At 39.9% G+C, this 19,784-nt stretch overlaps 1 protein-coding gene across 1 annotated transcript in view; it reads left to right on the forward strand.

Moving 5' to 3' along the window:
* Positions 1-19,784, forward strand: part of LOC124790045 (protein RER1) — a 73,605-nt gene that overhangs the window by 37,275 nt on the left and 16,546 nt on the right. The window contains exon 4 of the mRNA XM_047257601.1: positions 13,324-13,420. Within this exon, the coding sequence (XP_047113557.1) occupies positions 13,324-13,420 (97 nt within the window). The remainder of the gene's footprint in view (positions 1-13,323; positions 13,421-19,784) is intronic.

Below are 19,784 nucleotides of genomic sequence, written 5' to 3' on the forward strand. Positions count from 1 at the left end.
ATTTTCAGCAAGTACTTGCAGCAAAACCCGAGAAACTAGAACGAATTTTCACTCTTCAGTGGTAAGTGCACTCATTTCAAACATCCTAGCACATTGTGTGTATGGCCTGGGAAATTTGGCGAAAACCCAGAAATTATTTCATCAGGGAGTAGACTGGAAAAAACGGCAATTTTTTAGAATTCCAGGAATAGACAAGAGAACATCAAAATTGAACTGAAACTGCAAAGAAACTGTATCATTTACAACAAAACACAGTGCACACACAAGTATCTACTGACAGCAAAATGAATGAAAATTATAAAATACTTCATAACAACAAACTGCTTTCGATGAGCATGTTGCAGTGGTTTGCATTAGTTTCTTTTGATCAATTGCCAGTGGGCTCAAGAGCATATGCAGAGCTAAAGTCACATAACAGCAGTGTCTTCTCTCGCTTCTGGCTGCCTGAAGTGTGGCCGTTAGCTGTGTAAGCAGTAGCAGCAAGCAACCAGATGCTAACTAGAAAAAGTTTTCTAGTTTGCCCAAACTACCAGATTTGCTCATATGCAAAGCAATGAGAGTTGTCATGGAGGGAGTAGTCTCCATGTGATCAACATTTGTTTCACGAGTTTGCTGTTTCCTCTTTGTTTACAGCTCTCACGTCAAATGAAAACAAAACAGATTCTTGCAGCTGGGAGCTACCAAGTAAATTAAAATACATTCACATAATTACGGGAGAGTAAAATATGTTGTTTTCTGATATTATTTTATTTCCACATTATTGTCAGTCGAGCATTAATCATATTGCAGAAGAATGAAGTTAGAGTTGTTAAATTGCTAAAGAAATTTTCCGCAGAGGCAGCCAATTTATTTGAAACAAAGTGTTTCATTCTGCACTATGGCTGGTTTCAACTGTTCACTGAATTTAAAGTGCATAATTTCATATTTTGGCACCAGGTCATAATAAAGAGCCAAACATGAGATAATACAATACTGGTACTCCAAGAAAATTGGCATCCTGGAAACCACATTAATAAAACTTAATATCAGGTATGGGACTACTTCAGTGTGAATCTGGACATACTAATGTGCACTTTTAGCTGATTATGATGCATTTCAGTATGGTTTACAAAATTCCGAAGCTCTTAGAGTATTCTGATATCCTGTTTGTACATGATGTAAGATCTGTTAGTGCTATATACATACGAACATATATAAAAGTTCACTTGAAGATGACTAAGCAGGAAAATTTGACCAATATTGACTAAAATGTTTTGTTTCAAATATATTGACAGCTTTAGTGTAATTTTACAAATCTGCCTTCCATGAAACACACTGTTTTTTGATTACAGAAATGTTTCGACACTCGTAAGGTGCCGCCACTAGACTTGATGTTATTCCTTAATTTGTGTTGTTTAAGTCTCAAATTTACAGAATGCCAATCTTTGGTAAATTATAGGCTGGGCAACACACCATGTTTTATCGTTGTAACTCCCCACAAAGATTTAGGTTTGCTGCTGGAGTAGAATATAAACTGTCAGTTGTACAGTTTCTTGGCTTCACAGAAAACATTAACTTTTTCATGACTTTTTCAAAGGTATAAAAAATTATTGTTCTTAGTTCTGGCTTATATGAACAACTGGTTTTCTTTCTTTCTTTCTTCCGCCCCCCCCCCCCCCCCCAAGAAATTTGTATTTCTTCTTACTAGGTTCCTGCAGTGCTCTGTGGATGTAAATCTTATTGGAAATGGTAGGTAATTATTGCAGAGTATGAATAGAAAAATTTATGTTAGTCACCACAGAGCAAAATATTAGGGTACTTTGAGTTGTAGAGTCCAGTTATTATGTCAAGGACTGCTTTCTTATTTTGCATTTCTTATGTTATTATATGATAAAAGAATTGCCCTAAATATGATAACATTATATGTCCTCTCTGAAAAACATACTGCAGTGCAGCACATGGTCACGTGAAACCCACTGTGCATGAAATTCATAACAGAAATGGCGGTGAAATATGTAGGATCAGAGCAAACACAAGCATGAGTATATTTTGTCATAGTAGCTGTCCGTCCCCCCATGAACCATGGACCTTGCCGTTGGTGGGGAGGCTTGTGTGCCTCAGTGATACAGATGGCTGTACCGTAGGTGCAACCACAGCGGAGGGGTATCTGTTGAGAGGTCAGACAAACATGTGGTTCCTGAAGAGGGGCAGCAGCCTTTTCAGTAGTTGCAGGGGCAACAGTCTGGATCATAGACTGATCTGGCCTTGTAACGCTAACCAAAACTGCCTTGGTGTGCTGGTACTGCGAACGGCTGAAAGCAAGGGGAAACTACAGCAGTAATTTTTCCCAAGGGCATGCAGCTTTACTGTATGGTTAAATGATGATGGCGTCCTCTTGGGTAAAATATTCCAGAGGTAAAATAGTCGCCATTCAGATCTCCGCGCGGGGACTACTCAGGAGGACATCGTTACCGTGAGAAAGAAAACTGGCATTCTATGGATCGGAGTGTGGAATGTCAGATCCCTTAATTGGGCAGGTAGGTTAGAAAATTTAAAAAGGGAAATGGATAGGTTAAAGTTCGATATAGCGGGAATTAGTGAAGTTCGGTGGCAGGAGGAACAAGACTTTCTTTCAGGTGAAGACAGGGTTATAAATACAAAATCAAATAGGGGTAATGCAGGAGTAGGTTTAATAATGAATAAAAAAGTAGGAGTGCAGGTAAGCTACTACAATCAGCATAGTGAATGCATTATTGTGGCCAAGGTAGACGCGAAGCCCACACCTACTACAGTAGTACAAGTTTATATGCCAACTAGCTCTGCAGACGATGAAGAAATTGATGAAATGTATGATGAGACAAAAGAAATTATTCAGGTAGTGAAGGGAGACGAAAATGTAAGTCATGGCTGACTGGAATTTGAGAGTAGGAAAAGGGAGAGAAGGAATAGTAGGTGAATATAGATTGGGGATAAGAAATGAGAGGAAGCCGCCTGGTAGAATTTTGCGCAGAGCATAACTTAATCATGGCTAACACTTGGTTCAAGAATCATAAAAGAAGGTTGTATACATGGGGGAATCCTGGAGACACTAGAAGGTATCAGATAGATTATATAATGGTAAGATGGAGATTTAGGAACCAGGTTTTAAATTGTAAGACATTTCGAGGGGCAGATGTGGACTTTGACCACAATCTATTGGTTATGAACTGTAGATTAAAACTGAAGACACTGCAAAAAGGTGAGAATTTAAGGAGATAGGACCTGGATAAACTGACTAAACCAGAGGTTGTACAGTGTTTCAGGGAGAGCATAAGGGAACAATTGACAGGAATGGGGGAAAGAAATACAGTGGAAGAAGAATGGGTAGCTTTGAGGGATGAAATAGTGAAGGCAGCAGAGTATCAAGCAGGTAAAAAGATGAGGGCTAGTAGAAATACTTGGGTAACAGAAGAAATATTGAATTTTATTGATGAAAGGAGAAAACATGAGGATGTAGATGAAGATCAAATGGGAGATGCAATACTGCATGAAGAGTTTGACTGAGCACTGAAAGACCTAAGTCGAAACAATGCCCCAGGAGTAGACAACATTCCATTAGAACTACCAACAGCCTTGGGAAAAGCCAGTCCTGACAAAGCTCTACCATCTGGTGAGCAAGATGTGTGACACAGGTGAAATACCCTCAGACTTCAAGAAGAATATAATAATTCCAATCCCAAAGAAAGCAGGTGTTGACAGATGTGAAAATTGCCGAACTATCAGTTTAATAAGTCACAGCTGCAAAATACTAACACGAATTCCTTACAGACAAATGGAAAAACTGGTAGAAAGATTCCAGAGAAATGTTGGAACATGTGAGGCAATACTGACCTTAAGACTTATCTTAGAAGAAAGATTAAGGAAAGGCAAACCTACGTCGTTTCTAGCATTTGAAGACTTAGAGAAAGCTTTTGACAATGTTGACTGGAATACTCTCTTTCAAATTCTAAAGTTGGCATGGATAAAATACAGGGAGCAAAAGGCTATTTACAATTTTTACAGAAATCAGATGGCAGTTAGGAGTCGAGGGGCATGAAAGGGAAGCAGTGTTTGGTAAGGGAGTGAGACAGGGTTATAGCCTCTCCCCGATGTTATTCAATCTTTATATTGAGCAAGCAGTAAAGGAAACAAAAGAAAAATTTGGAGTAGGAATTAAAGTCGAGGGAGAAGAAATAAAAACTCTGAGATTTGCCAATGCCATTGTAATTCTGTCAGAGACAGCAAAGGACTTGGAAGTGCAGTTGAACGGAATGGACGGTGTCTTGAAAGAAGGATATAAGGTGAACATCAACAAAAGCAAAACGAGGATAATGGAATGTAGTCGAATTAAATCAGGCGATGCTGAGGGAATTAGATTAGGAAATGAGACACTTAAAGTAGTAAAGGAGTTTTGCTATTTGGGGAACAAAATAACTGATGATGGTTGAAGTAGAGAGGATATAAAATATCGACTGGCTATGACAAAGAAAGTGTTTCTGAAGAAGAGAAATTTGTTAACATCGAGTATAGATTTAAGTGTCAGGAAGCCGTTTCTGAAAGTATACGTATGGAGTGTAGCCATGTATGGAAGTGAAACATGGACGATAACTAGTTCGTACAGGAAGAGAATAGAAGCTTCCGAAATGTGGTGCTAGAGAAGAATGCTGAAGATTAGATGGGTAGATCATATAACTAATGAGGAGGTATTGAATAGAGTTGGGGAGAAGAGGAATTTGTGGCACAACTTGACTAGAAGAAGGGACCGGTTGGTAGGACATGTTCTGAGGCATCAAGGGATCACAAATTTAGCATTGGAGGGCAGTGTGGAGGGTAAAAATCATAGAGGGAGACCAAGAGATGAATACACTAAGCAGATTCAGAAGGATGTAGGTTGCAGTAAGTACTGGGAGATGAAGAAGCTTGCACAAGACAGAGTAGTGTGGAGAGCTGCATCAAACCAGTCTCAGGACTGAAGACAGCAACAACAGCTGTCCATTCACAGTAATGCATGTTTCCTGGCACCACTTTCTGGCAACTGTTCAAATGAACCTATTTCTAACAGGTTGCGCAAAAATATTGCTAATTGTGGTTTGAAAAGTGTTACTATGGAAGTAAATTACCTTTTACGCAAGATGAATTGTTACATGTGTGAGGATTTGCAATGAATTTCTTAAATCGCAGAGCTTTTGACTCTCATTCAAAACTTAACACTTTGAAGACTAGCCACTTAGAAAAATTTCAGGCCCAGAAGACCAGCCATTTTTGTCATTAGGTAAAATTTTAGTGAAAGCTTAGCTTAGCTTGTAGCTGTGTTATATGTATATTAATTTAAGAGAAAAAGGAAACCAGTAATTTGCAGCAGTGAACGAAAAAGATTACAGAACTGAGAGGCAGAACAAGAGGGGAAAGGCCTTGCCCAGTTTACTTATGGTCTCAATTAAGGGTTGCTTCCCACACAGGAACGAGTGTCTTAGTTTTACACTGCTTTTGATATTTTCCAAATCTCATGCAGGCAAATATTTAATACCTCTGAAAAGGAAAAGTAATGTCTCGTTATGTTGTTAAAATTTCAAATCTCTAATATTTTCCTTTATTCATCACTGATTCATAATGAATGGTCATTAGGATGTTGTTCCTTACAGTTACTTAGAAACATGTATTCCATTTTTCAATAATATGTACTACATTAATCCTAAACATAGCTAAATTGCTTATGTAGAGGATACTTTAGACTTTTTAGTTTCTTTACCTTTGGCTTAGTTTCTTTGGCTCTGGCTTAGTTTCTTTGGCTCTGGCTTAGTTTCTTTGGCTCTGGCTTAGTTTCTTTGGCTCTGGCTTAGTTTCCATATTTTTCCATACCTTCAGTGCGGCCCAACTGCCTGACAAATATAATTTCTTTCACTTAGGATGAAATGTGGCAGGTCATGCACAAAACAGTCTCAATACGCAGGTTATTCAAAGTGCACTGGAGGTATTCTAGAATGTCAAACAGATTGTACCAAGCTTGCAGTAGCTTTTACCAGTTTTGCAAGAGAAGATTGGACGGAGATGAGAATGCACTCATCTCACAAAAATATTGAAATTAATGAATCTTGTTTGGTGTTGAGTGCATAATAATTGAATTGTGTTGCTGTGGTGGGCGGACATTGTGTTTTTGCATTCCAGTTTCATGGCACAGATTGAAAACATCAGGCAAGGCACCAGTGAGGTGTTGTACTTGTACAAGTTGTGGATAGATAATGTGACATTTGGCAAATGCTGGCAAGCAGAATGTTACAGGTGTTACTGTATGGGATAGCACTTCAGACTGACTGTTGCTAGCATCGTATCCAAGAACTAATTCGTCAAGAAAGCACATCTCCAGTTCTGGGCAAAGTTTATTATGGGTGATTATCACGGACAAATGAAGTCCGCTAATTTTGAAAAATAGTCTGCAAATACGCCTAATATTGCACCCAGTTCTGTGAGTGTGATGGATAATGCTGCCGTACCACAGCAGGCAGTTTGACAGGATGTTTAATAAATATTAATTAATGATTGCAGAATTATTATGTAGAGTGGCTGCAAGACAGGAAAATAGGCTGCACCGACACAATGAGGAAGGCTGGCCTGCTATCAACAATAAAGAAAAACAAACCATACAAAAAGTTTCCATCTTTGTTAAAATCATTTAGAGCGGAGGCCACAGAGTAGTCTGTTTGCCACCTTACAACTGCATTCTGTTAGATAGAACTGGTATGGGCCAAAATAAAACACAATTACAGGGAGAACAATGTCACTGCTACATGTTGAAGGAAAGATTGTAGAATCTTGTAAATTCTGCTTTCCTCTCTGTCACTGCAAAGGACTGCCAAGGCAACTGCAGGAAAACGAAGCAGCTGGAGCAAGAGTATTGGACACAAGATGGAATAACGGAAATGGCCATGATGAAGTTGTGATAAATACCACACGGTGGTGGTGGTGGTAATCATAATCATCATCTTAAACCAAACACAGATGACAGTCATCTTTTGTGGATATCATTTTGATAAGTTTCACATATAACTAATTATATTTTGTAAACATAACTATTGCATATAGCTGAATAAATGCAATGTGTAAACATTCAAAAAATTCAATTTTTGACTTTTGATTCATAGTGTTGTAAGTTTCACTTTTATTTACTTTCATTATTCATTATTATTTTTTATAGATAAATTATATATAAGTTGTAGGAAAAACTCTCTCACATGAATGTCAACAAATTAGGTAATTTCCAAACCACTGCAAGTGAACCACTCTGTGTAGGACTCGTGGTTCTTTTGTGAGTTTGTGTGTGGCAACCACAGGACCATGAGCTATTGCAGCCAATTCTTGCTTCCCAACCTGCATTTCCTTCTCCATGCCCCTCCCTCCCCATCCTCACTACCCCATCCTTCCCCTCCCTCGGTGTGTTTACTTCCTTCGACCTGGCTATCCATGTGGTTTTGTTCTCCTTTCCTTTTCTCTTTCCCTTTTTAACATTTTTGGTTCCTGTATGGGGTTTGACCTCCACTTCCATATTTTTTGCCTGTAGTATGAGCCATTTTGGGAAGAACTCTCTCCCCAGCTTCCACGGCGGGAATTCCTCTCCCTTTTTCCTTCCCCACCATAGCCCCCCGTCCGCCCCACTAGGTCAGCAGGGCTTGTAGCCAGTACGCATGGTGAGGCTGTTATTTACCCATCTGGCTGAGCCCCCCTGACAACACTGAGATCACACTTCTGACACCCGAACTGTTGCATCCCCATGTTTGCCTAGGAGTGATTGCTTATCATTTTGGAGCATGTAGAGCCCAGTAATGGCCACTGTGCCAGGTTGTCCTTGCTGTGACTAGTTGGCGCACATGGGGAGAGCTGCTGGTCGCAGTGGGTGGTGTATGGGCAAATGCTTTGTATGTGAAATGTATCAAGATCCAGTAATCTGGCTGTTCTTCTATAGTCATCTCAATTGGCAATGGATCATTGAATGCCACTGCTTATAACCCTGTAGCTTCCCTTCCCTGCTACATCCTGGGAGGAGGAAACACTTTCCCCACTACCTGGTCTGTACTAGGAAGCACGAAGTACATTAACTGCCACAAGGAAAACAAGTTTGGCAAGCAGTTGGGTTCCCTGTTGATCAACACTACTACTGCTACCCAATCTGTAGCTCTTCATGCTTATGTTCATCTTGGCGACATACTGGTGTCCATTACACCTCACCTGTCTCCTAGTAAAGTCAAGGGAGTAATTTTCCAGAGGGATCTCATCCTTGAAACTTATGAGGAACTCCTGGCCAATCTGGAATGAAGGGATGTTCATTTTGTTTAGCATGTGCAGGAAGGTCGGAAGGACAACTGCACAGATACTAGCACCTTTTGCCATTTGAGGGAGATACCCTTCCCCGAGAACGGCATGATGGGAAGTTGTATCTTCCACCACCTGTGGTGTGCTCTTGGTGCTTCTATTTCTGGCACTTCTCCCAAATGTTCAGTGGGCCCTCTGGGTGCTGACTGTGGACACCTACTGCACGAGGGAACCCCTATTTCCCACCACCTGTGTGCCTTAATTGCCACAGCCGTCATTCTCCATGTTTACCAGATTGCATGGCTTGTAAGAGAGAAAAGAAGATACAAGAGTGTAAATCCCTGTATCATTTATCTCGTCAGAAACTTAATCATATGTCAATGACTTCTACTGTTGGCTCTGTTAGGTCCTTTCCGGCTACTTCCTCTTCCTTACCCCAGTCCCATTCTCCTCTCCTCTCCTCCCCCCTTGTTGTTCCCATGCCCTCCTCTCCTCCTCTCCAGCTGAAGAACAGCCCCCCTCCCCCACCTCCCTTTTTTTCCAACAGTGATGGGGCTCCCTCCCCATTCTGTTCCTTGCTCTTCCAGGAGGCTTTTGTACCAGTCCATCAGTTCTTGTGCAACACCTCACAACCCATTTTGTGATGGTATTGGCGTTAGCCTCCTATCCAGCTGCCTTCCTCGTCTGGAAACAGCAGGCTGAAGCTTCCTGCTTATATTTTACCCCTTGTCAGGCGGAATCCTATGATGAACCTTTTACTGAAGGAGGCTTCTTCTGGCCCTTTCTTCTCCACAATTCAGCTCTTGTGCCTGATTCCATCCATAACCAATTGCTTCAACACCTCAATCCTCCACAATGGTAATATCTCCTCCAGGTGTTTAACTATATTTGGCTCCAAGGCATTTTTCCCCCCTCAATGGAGACACAGTATAGTAGTTCCCATCCTTAAGCCTGCAAGTATCTGTCATCCCTTGATAGTTACCAATCAGTCAGCCTACCCAATGTCTCCTGCAAGTTACTAGAATGGATGGTGGCTTGTTGGCTCAGTTGGATCCTTGAATCTTGGGACCTTTTATCTCTCCAGTCAGTCATCTGCTTCAGTTGGAAGCCTCAGTTTGGCAAGCCTCTTCATTAAGCTTCAGGAGTGGGGCCTTTGGGCCCCCTACCGATTTATACTCTCCAGTCGCTGTCCCATTGGTCGTTCAGATTTTGGGTTGGCACTGTTCGCTCTTCACGGACACAGGAGAATGGCGTTCCCTTTGTTCATAGCTATTAATGGACTTATGGCATCTGCCAGATCATTGATCACCCTTGCTCCATATGTGGACAATTTCTGTATTTGTGCTAGCTCCCACTTGGTGGCCTCAGTGGAATGATATCTCCAGGGTGCCATCCGGTATGTGTCCAAATGGACAATCTCACACTGTTTTCAATTCTCTTCCCTTATGTTGAGGGTGGTGCATTTCTGCCACCGTATTGTGGTCCATCCCGATACGGAGCTCCACCCCAACGCTTGACCGTGGTCTCCCAAATTCTATGTCTTGGGTCTTCTTTTTGACAACACCTTACTTGGCTGCCCTATGTATGTCATCTGAAGGTTCGCTGTTTTCGTAAATTCAGTGTTCTCTGCTTCCTTGCCCATACCTCTTGGGACGTGGAGATCATTCAACCCTTCTCCATCTTTGCCATGCATTAGTTCTGTCTCGCCTGGACTATGGTTGACAAATTTTGTGGATCAGCTGCCCCTTCCACAATGCTTCTCTTGGTCCCAGTTCACCATTGTAGTATACGTTTAGCAACTGGTGCCTTTTGCACTAGCTTTGTCGATAGTCTTTTGCTGGATGCTGGGATCCCTCCTGTTTCAATTCAGTGGTCGCAGCCCCTGGTTTTTTATGCCATTACTATCTCTCTTCCCTCCTGCTCACCCCTCCTTATTCTATCCTTTTTGCATCTTCGGTCTGTCACCCGCACGCTGCTCACCCTCGGATGGTTGTACTGGTTGGACGCTGCCTTGCTTCTCTCTGCTGTGACTTCCATCTCCTCTCTTGGTCCTCTTTCACGTGTTGTCTCCTGACAACACCCCCTTGGTTAGTTTCTTGGCCACGGATTTGGATGGATCTCTTCCATGGCTCAAAGCTCTCATCGCTCCAGTGGTGTTCCATTGTTTGTTCCGAACACTCTTAGGGGAGTTTTAGGATGCCATTGTTTCTTACATCAATGGCTCTAAATCCACCAAACATGGGGAATATGCCTTCAAGTCTTCTGTTGGCATGGAACACCATCTCTTGCTTGCCGTATGTGGGGGTGTTTACTGTGCAATCGATGGCCATGTATCAGGTCCTCTGCTTCATTAAAGAGTCCTCACTCACCCGAGTTTTGTTATGTACAGATTCAATGAGCTGCCTTCAAGGTATTGCTCAGTGTTTTTTCCCACCACCCCTTGGTCTCTGCCACCCATGACCTTCTTGCTGATCTTGGTGGTGGTGTTGCTGCTTGTTCGATTGATATCCTTTGGGTTTTTGGCCATGCAGGTATCTTGGGTAATGAACCTGTTGATTGTCTGGCTGCCCCCCACCCCGCCCCCATTCCTTATTTTCCCACCAGAGGAGGATTTGTGGCTTCACATCAAATCCCTTTTTGCTCAATCGTGGCCTGATTCTTGGGAGGCTACCTTCCTGTCTAATAAACTCCGTGTAATCAAGGAGACTTCCACCACATGGCATTATTCCGTCTGCCTCTCCCAGGGAATCGACCAGCCTCTACCATTTTTGTATTGCCAATACTAGGTTGACCCATACTCTGGTATGAGCTGCCGCCTCCCCCTTTCCCTTTTCTTTTGAAAGTTTTGGGCCCCCCTCACTGTGATCCAAATTTTTTGGACTGTCCCGTCTTTTGGATCTTCGCACTAAATAGTTTCTTCCTTGTCTCAGGATGTTAGCAGACGACCCTCACATGGTTGCTTCTGTCCAGTTTTCTTCATGAAAGTATTTCTCCTTTCAGGTATTGGTCCTTGAATTTTTATCTGAAATCTAAGTTCCTCAGTTAGCGTGGGCATTGGTTATGGAGGCATTGACATTGCCTCCACACCATCCTGCCTTTTCTTTGTATTTTGTGTGGTCTGTTGTGCTGTTTTGTTTCTTTTGTATCCCACCTGGAATGCGGCACTTGGGTCTGTCTGCTCCTGTTAACTGAAGGGTAGGCGTAATGTAGGAAGTGAGTAGGAGCAGGAAGAGGTGAAATGTTTCAGTACTGCGTTTAACTTTACGGAACATTTAATTGAGAATAGTAGTCAATGACATACGTAACTTTGCACTGAAGAGCATGTAGGTTGCGAAGCTGGATAGGCATCTACACTAATAGCCACTAGTAGTAGGACGAACTATTATTGAAGTAACGGAAGTAACAAAGTCTGTAATGGCTAGCCCCCTATGAAGTAGAAGCCAAGTTGTTTGTACGTCAGCTCGGAATCAAATGGGCTGAATCTGGAGCGGCGCTTGTAGAGCTGCACAGCACTGGCTAGAGGGCACTGTCGTCAGTGTTGTAGTGCCAACCTAAGAACTTGCATCAATGCCGTGGCATCGTAGCTATCGATACCACTGATGTTGACATTAGGTCAGTCTTTGGGTGGAGTAGTTCATAGTACATTTCAACAATTACAAGGCAGTGTTTCTGATTCCATTACAGAGGTTTTGACTTCCATATTTGTTTTGCAGATTAGCAGTTAGATTTTGTTCAATCATGTGGTGCGCAAATGTCACTGCAGTGGATAGCTTTCAATGGTCACTTCTCTGGAATTTTCAATCGGTCATGAGGTTGCAAATGCAGGTAGGGCACAACCCCAGAAGGGACCGCCCATTGTAGTGGACTTCGTGCATTTGCAGCCTCAGGACTGATGGGAAACACCAAAGAATCTATCATTAACAGCTGTTCACTATAGTGGTTGCTATGTGCCACAGGGTTAAGATACACCAATATCAAGCAATTGCAAATTGTCCCAATCTGGTAAATGAGGAGGCCATTGATATGTCACTGCTTCTTACAGTGATTCAATGTCTAAAAAGTTGGTGTCCATCTTACATTGAAATTACGGCTAATTTGATGTAGACTACTTCAAAAGTAGTTGTGTAGTTTGAGTTAAATGTATGTATTACCAAACTATTGAAAGGCTACTGTGGTTTCACATCCTGTCACTATTGAAAATACTGTGAACTTCTGTGTAGCAGACATTATCTTAAGCCAGATTTTTAAGGTTCTGTGTACAGAAAAACTGTTACCTCTGAGTTAAATCATTTGTGTGGGAATCTAGGCCAAACTGTTAGTTTTGTTGTGTCTTCTATCCTGGAGGCATGATGAGAGAGTATCGTCTTTCACCACATTGAACTATTATTATTATTATTATTATTATTATTATTGTTATTGTTGTTGTTGTTGTTGTTACACTCACAGCTGCAGCACTGTGAGCTACTTTACTTTTTCATTTGAAAATGAAAATAATATTATTGCCATCTCAGTGTTAACTACATAACTTGTTCTTTTAGCAGTTGTCATTAGTCATATTAAGTTTCCTTGCTATTTTATACAATCCTTATTTACAGTGGTTGAGAATATGACAGTTACCACTTATGAAACTGCACTTTTTTGTTACTCAGACTTTTTAATTTTTGAGTCTATCTGTGTTACCCACAGCAATGTATTGAGAAGTACTATTATAAAACCTGATGTTTGGGGTGGCTGAAACATATAGACCTATTTATTTACAGAAAAAATATAGAGTAGTCTGTCACGATGTGCTCATCGGGTACATTGACTTACCTTGTTTAACAGGTACTATTCAGTGATTTCTTATAATTTGCACAGTACTTTTGTTTTCTTTGCAGTTTAAGAATGTGTGTTTACTGCTTTGAGAAGTTCATAAATGTTGCATTTACTGGCACTCCTGTTGAGGAAACCATTTTCCTTTGCTTCAAAGTCCACAATTTTTACTTCAGAACACTATTAATATTAATTATTCTTATTTTTCAGGGTTGGTACATAATTACATATGCACTGGGAATCTACCACTTAAATCTTTTTATAGCATTCCTTTCACCTAAAATAGATCCTGCTTTAGACTTTGAGGGTAAGTAACTTTTTAAGTTCAGTTACCCACATTATGCAGTGCATTTCTCCTTTTGTGTCAGATGAGATAGCTGATTCATTGTTAAAATGTGGTGAGATTGTCCTATGTTGTATATATTCTACTGGCATTTGTATTCATGTATGCTGTCTGTTGAGTAACATTTTGTAGTTTTCAGAAACATGGTCATCATTCACTGTATGTAATGTGCTGACTTTCACCTCATTCATGTTCAAACAAGAGCCATTCTGGTACAAACTGAACTTCTTTCTTTTATTAATTTGTCACAGATAAAATTACAGAAATCTGTAGATACTTTTAGACTGATGATTCCTTTGTAAATGAGACAATATATTGACAACTTCCTCAAAAACATATTGTTGCTCCCAACAACTGATTGAACATTAACTCCTCAACTGCTCCACCATTATTGAATTGAATTTTTGCTTCCCAGTGCCTTCCTCAAAGAACAACATGGAAAATGGCACTTAAGGGGAGGGGGGTTGTATTAAAGAGGAAAATGAATTAGTGACACTATTTCAGTTCCAAAACACAGTGAGTGAGAATGTCTGCTGAGACTTCAGTTTTGCTTAACTTCCTCCCTCCCCCCCCCCCCCCCCCCTCCCTCCCTTTCCTTTTTCTCATACATGCCATATGCTGTCTTGCTCTCTCATCTCCAATCCTCCTCCTTCCTTTTCACACAGCTAAAATGTTAATAGCTTCATTAACTGTACTGATAATTTTAAGTATAATCTGTTTGTACAGCTGGATTCTTGCAAGGTTTTGATGCTTGGTATGAAGGAGGATGAGAGAACAGTCACTTTTTATATTCAGACTGTCATGAGTGCCCTCCAACACCAGTAGATCTTGCCATGTGTACAACAATTGTATTTAATTTAAATGACATTTCAGGATGTTACATAGATGTTGCCAATGCTCATCTTGCTTTCAATAGAAAACCATTTCATAGGAAAACAGACTAAAAGGGAAAGTTTGCTATAAATTCATAGTTACGAAAGAAGGTGTGAACCAGTTGTTGCAGGAAGAACTAGGTTAACAAATACCGGGCCACTAACTTACTAGAGCAAAATACATGCTTCGGGCAAGTGACAGTTCTCTGTATTTTTGTAGAATAGGATCATGTTGTTATGATGTGTGGAGCAAGAAAGTGTGTTGGCATGGATCAGAACAATAATGTAGAGAGCGGCCTACTAAAGATAAATTGGATAACAAACTGTAGAAATGATTGATACCAACTGAAGAGGTGTGTGTCATGTCAACGTGAGAGACTGTGTCAGTCATAGGATTGAATATGGGTTTGGTTCTGATTGATGCTGTTGGTGTGCTGAACTCAACATTCGTAAAACTGGTATCAATGGAAGTGTCATAGAAATTTTAGGCCTTAAAAGCATGAAGATAAACAGTAAATTTACTACATCTAATTATTAGAGAAAAATGAAGTCAGGCTACAAACTATGTTGGTTATTATAACTTGTATTTTTGAAATTGTTTTACCAAGGAAATGGGAATGTTGAATATGAATGGACATAGCTTAACATCCAGTTATTGTGAAATGAGTAGCTACCACTTAATTGAGGAAATGAAATTTAGGAAATGATAAAAATACAAAAACATTCTTATTCTTAGTTTTTGCAGTGTTTAGCATGTTAAATCCTCTGTGTGAATAGAACATTTTGGAAAGGTGATAGTAATAGTCACTATATACGTGGCTTGAGCCAGTGATTTGGAGTTATTCGTGAGGTAACATTATGAATTGTTAACCTTTCTAACTTCTAAACGATATGAGGTAATCCTAAGGGAAGATGTAAATTTCAAAAATTCTGGAGTACATCTGTTTTAGAGCTTATTTTGTCTGATGTGATTTCGCATAATCTAACTCGTCTCATACAATTTGAGAATTTTGTCACTGTATAGAACAACTGATTAAGGACTTTGGGTGCAACAGCCATTGGGAAACAAGAGATCGGTACAGTATTGGAAATTGAGGCAGCGTCCATCAAACTATTTAGAAGACTAGTGGCAAAAAAATATCTACTTTGAGAAATTTTGGCCTAATGAGCAATTATATGTAAAGTTCTAGGTGACAAATGAAATCAGAATATTGTGGAAAACTAATAGAAGGTATAGTTTAGCATTTAGAGGCACTGGTAACAGGACTAAGCTATGTTTCAAATTATGTTGTTAGACTCTAATGTCATTCATGTCAAAATGTATGTTAATTGGAAGATAAACTTGGCTTCTCCAGCTACAAGATAAGACCAATTTGGAACACATTGAAAAATAATCCTGGGTCTCTCTCGTGCTCTCCCTATCTCCCTCTGAGAACAGTGTTAAAAGGTGGTTGGTAATATTCAATACATCCTACATGACCTAAATACTGTTGCTTGTTATTAATTCTCTTAAAGTAAATGTTCTCAGCTGAGCTTTGCAATATATTGAATTACCTGTGTACTGGATCATTTCGTAGTGGTATTTTCCCAGACAGACTGAAAGATTCTGTTATGAAAACATGCCACAAAAAGGACATGAACAGTTGGCAATATGGAGTGAATCACAACCATAATTGTAAAGCCCACATCCTAGAATTAATGAAGCGCCATAGTTCAGCTACAGCACTGCCCTCCAGACAGTTATAGACCATGTAAAAATGAGGAAATGAGTTATTTTTGCATACTTCCATTCCTCATTTGATTAGGGGCGGGGAGGAGAGAGACCAAACTTACAAGTAAAACACTTATTGTGTACAGAAGCATGTTGCTTGTGTTAGTTCTAGGCCAGGGTTGAGCAAAAGAACTGCCCAGTTGGCAGGTCACAGGCAGGTGAGTCACTGTAAGAATGTGATATGCATGTAGTTCCTTTATTGGAAAAGGTCCTGCAGTGACTGCTGTGGTTTTGTTCATTGCAGCTAAAAAAAAAAGTAACTATTTTGCCTCTTAGTTTTAGTCCACTCATTTTGAAATATTGCACACATTTTTAATTTAGCAAAAGGTTATAAGCAAGAACACATGCTATTTATTATACATCTATTAACTTGCTTCATTTATTTAATCTTGCACAGAAGTGTCAAGTTAGGAACAAGCCTACTATTGTGAAAAAGAAAGTTTTTTACATCAATCAAGATTTTTAAATGCAATTTAGTTAACATCTCAGTATTTGGAGTGAAGCCACAGGTCATCAAATGGATTGTATCAGTCAGATGAACACTATTAAGACTGTTTCTAAGCTCCGATTTCATTAACTGCAATACTGCATATACTTCCACTTCCACTTTAGTATGTAATTCTGAACATAGTGCAGACTTGGACAGTTACTTTAAACTACCATGGGACCATGGTGATTTTTGTTTTATGGGCATTAGGTTATGGTCCACAGAATACAGGATGTACATAAAGTCTGGGAACACTTGCAATTATTTATTGCACAAGAACTAAACATTGTACAGACGTCATACATATTACATTTTGAAGAGAAACTCTGAAAGTACTTTTTACAAACATTAGATGTGCTAACCATGACCGACCCAGCAGATGTTCATACAGTAATCGAATTATTGTCTTATCCGCCTCAGAATGGCATCATCGACTGGGCAGTCGCTTCCTGTATTCTCTCTCGGAGCTCTGCCACATCACGTGGTAGAGGCAGCACATACACCAGATCTTCAATGTTTCCTCACAGAAAAAGTCACACAGAGTGAGATCTGGTGATCAGGGACGCCATTTCATGAATCAGCTGTCCTCTTCTGTAGCACAGTCGATCTGACAGCCCCGTGTTCAGGTACCCACGAACTTCACGTTGAAAATTGGGTGGAAGATGAAAGATGAAAGGAGAGACCGATAGCATTTAGAGTTCACGAGATGCACGATGCACCAATTTCTTTGGACTTCTTATGAATGTCTCTTGTACGTGCTCCACATTCAGTTCAGTCACACTGGGACGTCCGCTTCTCTTTGCCGGGCACAAGCAACCCGTCATAATGAATTTGTTGTGCCAGTGGTAAATGGGTTTCCTTGTTGGTGGCTTGTTACCATACTTGGTTCTAAACATCCATTGAGCTGCTGTAGCAAACTTCATTTTGTCAAACCCCAACACGCAGGAAGCTCACTCAGCACCTGAACTCACTATATTTGCAACTAGCACTGACTATCAGCAAATTACCAAACTACGCTGTGGTAGTATACATGGAGAGAGAAAAAAAACTTTCAAGGTTTCTTTTCAAAATGACATGTATGATATCTGTACAATGTTTGGTTCTTGACAATAAATAATTGAAAGTGTTCCTGGACTTTATGTGCACCCTGTATTTCTTTGCCTAATGTTTTTTCTCATAATGCTGGAGACATCATCATAGACGGTAAAAACTTGGATATCATTTCCAAACATATTAAAGCTCAGCAAGCTAAACTTGTTTAAGTCTGAAACTTCTTTGCAAATCCCTGGCCTGTGAAGGCATCTTCAGCATTATGAGACAAACATTAGGCACAGAAATATGCTGTAGACCACGACCTAATGTCCATGAAACAAAAATTACTAAGCAAGGAAATGTGCCCCTGGAAGTTATGAAGGCATTGCTAATTACTCGTATAAATTTATTTTTTTTCATGATGTTCTTTAGATTTCTATTCTTTTTCTTTTGTTCATATGGGCATTTCTAATTGTGATTATATAACATTCTACTGTGATTTTTAAATGTAAAGATGTAATTGTGATTATTATGTGTGCCAATGGATAAATATGTTTCTTGCTTTGTACCTGTGGTAAAGTTTGTAATATTCTTTTGAAATATTATTGTGAAAAATAACACATATAAAGATTTATGTAACTTACGATAACGATATAACATCTATAGACAGGGGACAGCGACAGTGATATTGATAGTCGAAAGGTTGTTGTGTAGTAGAGGGGATGGTGGATGGTGTGACTGTGAAGAGTGCGTGAAAAAATAGTACTGTGTTTTATGAAAAGCATACGTAATTGTATGGGCAGTGATACCGAACTATCAGATTGTTAATTCTCTTTACCACTGCGGTATGTAATGCCATCGCCTGCGAGCAAATAAACCGGACTGTGAAAATGCCGCTAACAATACTTTGTTGTGGCCGACACGAACTGTGCTTTCATGCGAATGAACTTTGCTGGTATTGGTTTTGGGTGTTGGAACTGTTATCACATTCTATCAAGCCGTGAAAGTGACTTTAATTAACTGTGCAATATAAGTGACTTTCAGTGATGTTGTCGAAGTTTGAAATGTGTAATTATGGACGATAGCGTCATGGACAGTGCGTAAAGTGTAAAAACGAGCGATGTCTACGTAATGTATTTTGAAAGAGAGGACATGTCAACAACGGTTGTATACTGGCGTCTTGCAGTTTGTTAATAACCACGGGGTTAATGATACAATTGTGCCGGAATGCGTTTCGCTGGAGAAGATTAACCAGCAGAATTGCCTATATCCTGCTCTCATCATCGTAACCCGCCGACATCGTGCTGCCCAATGCAACGCTTCGTATGCAACAAAAAGTTAAGAGATTTCGCCAAACGCTATCCCCTGACCTAGAAACTTTCTTTCTCTATTAAAATTATAAGAATTACAGACTCTATTCAAATAAATTCTTTGTTTAGTTTGTTTGCTTTCTGCTAACGAAAATAAAATTACAATCGGCGAATTAAAAGTTGCCTGGTAGTCATTGTTGAAACACCAGTAAATATAAACTTCTTTCTCTCACTAGAACTAATTCTTCTTGCATGTCAAAATCATTGTAGTTATTTTATGTAGTTGTATGTATTGTTATGAAACTAGATATGACAGTGACTAATAAGAGTATTTTGTCGCGAAATATGGCGTCGCGTGAATTACGGCGACCGCCATAATTGCTTACGTTCTGACCAATAACGTAAAAGCTGCTATTCCCATATTGGTGCATTTCCTGACGACAGCATGACATTTATAATTCATGCTCACAAATCACGTAGGGACTGTTTACCCAGTAATAAAAGTTTTTTATATTGTATTGCTATGAGTAGTAATATTAAGAGACACTGGTTATACTCAAAAGTGGGTAGCTGTATGGTGAAACCCCCCCACAGTGTTCGTGCAATTATTAACAGTATTGTGTGTGATTCACAAAATTTTGTCACTTTTTCTAATTCCTTTCAGATATTGTCTTCGATGTCTTTGAAGTTTCAGGGAATATATACACAATTTTGTTGGTTCAGGTTAATTTCAGAGCAGTTTCTCATGAATATGAAGAGTTTTCAGTTCATAAACAAAGTGGGATCGTGACCAATTGAGAAGTATAACAAAGAGTGTGGTTTTCCAACTAGAATTTTGGATGACTTCATAGTTCAG

The sequence above is a fragment of the Schistocerca piceifrons genome, chromosome 3 (genome assembly GCF_021461385.2).
Source record: "Schistocerca piceifrons isolate TAMUIC-IGC-003096 chromosome 3, iqSchPice1.1, whole genome shotgun sequence".
Classification (NCBI taxonomy): Eukaryota; Metazoa; Arthropoda; class Insecta; order Orthoptera; family Acrididae; genus Schistocerca; species Schistocerca piceifrons.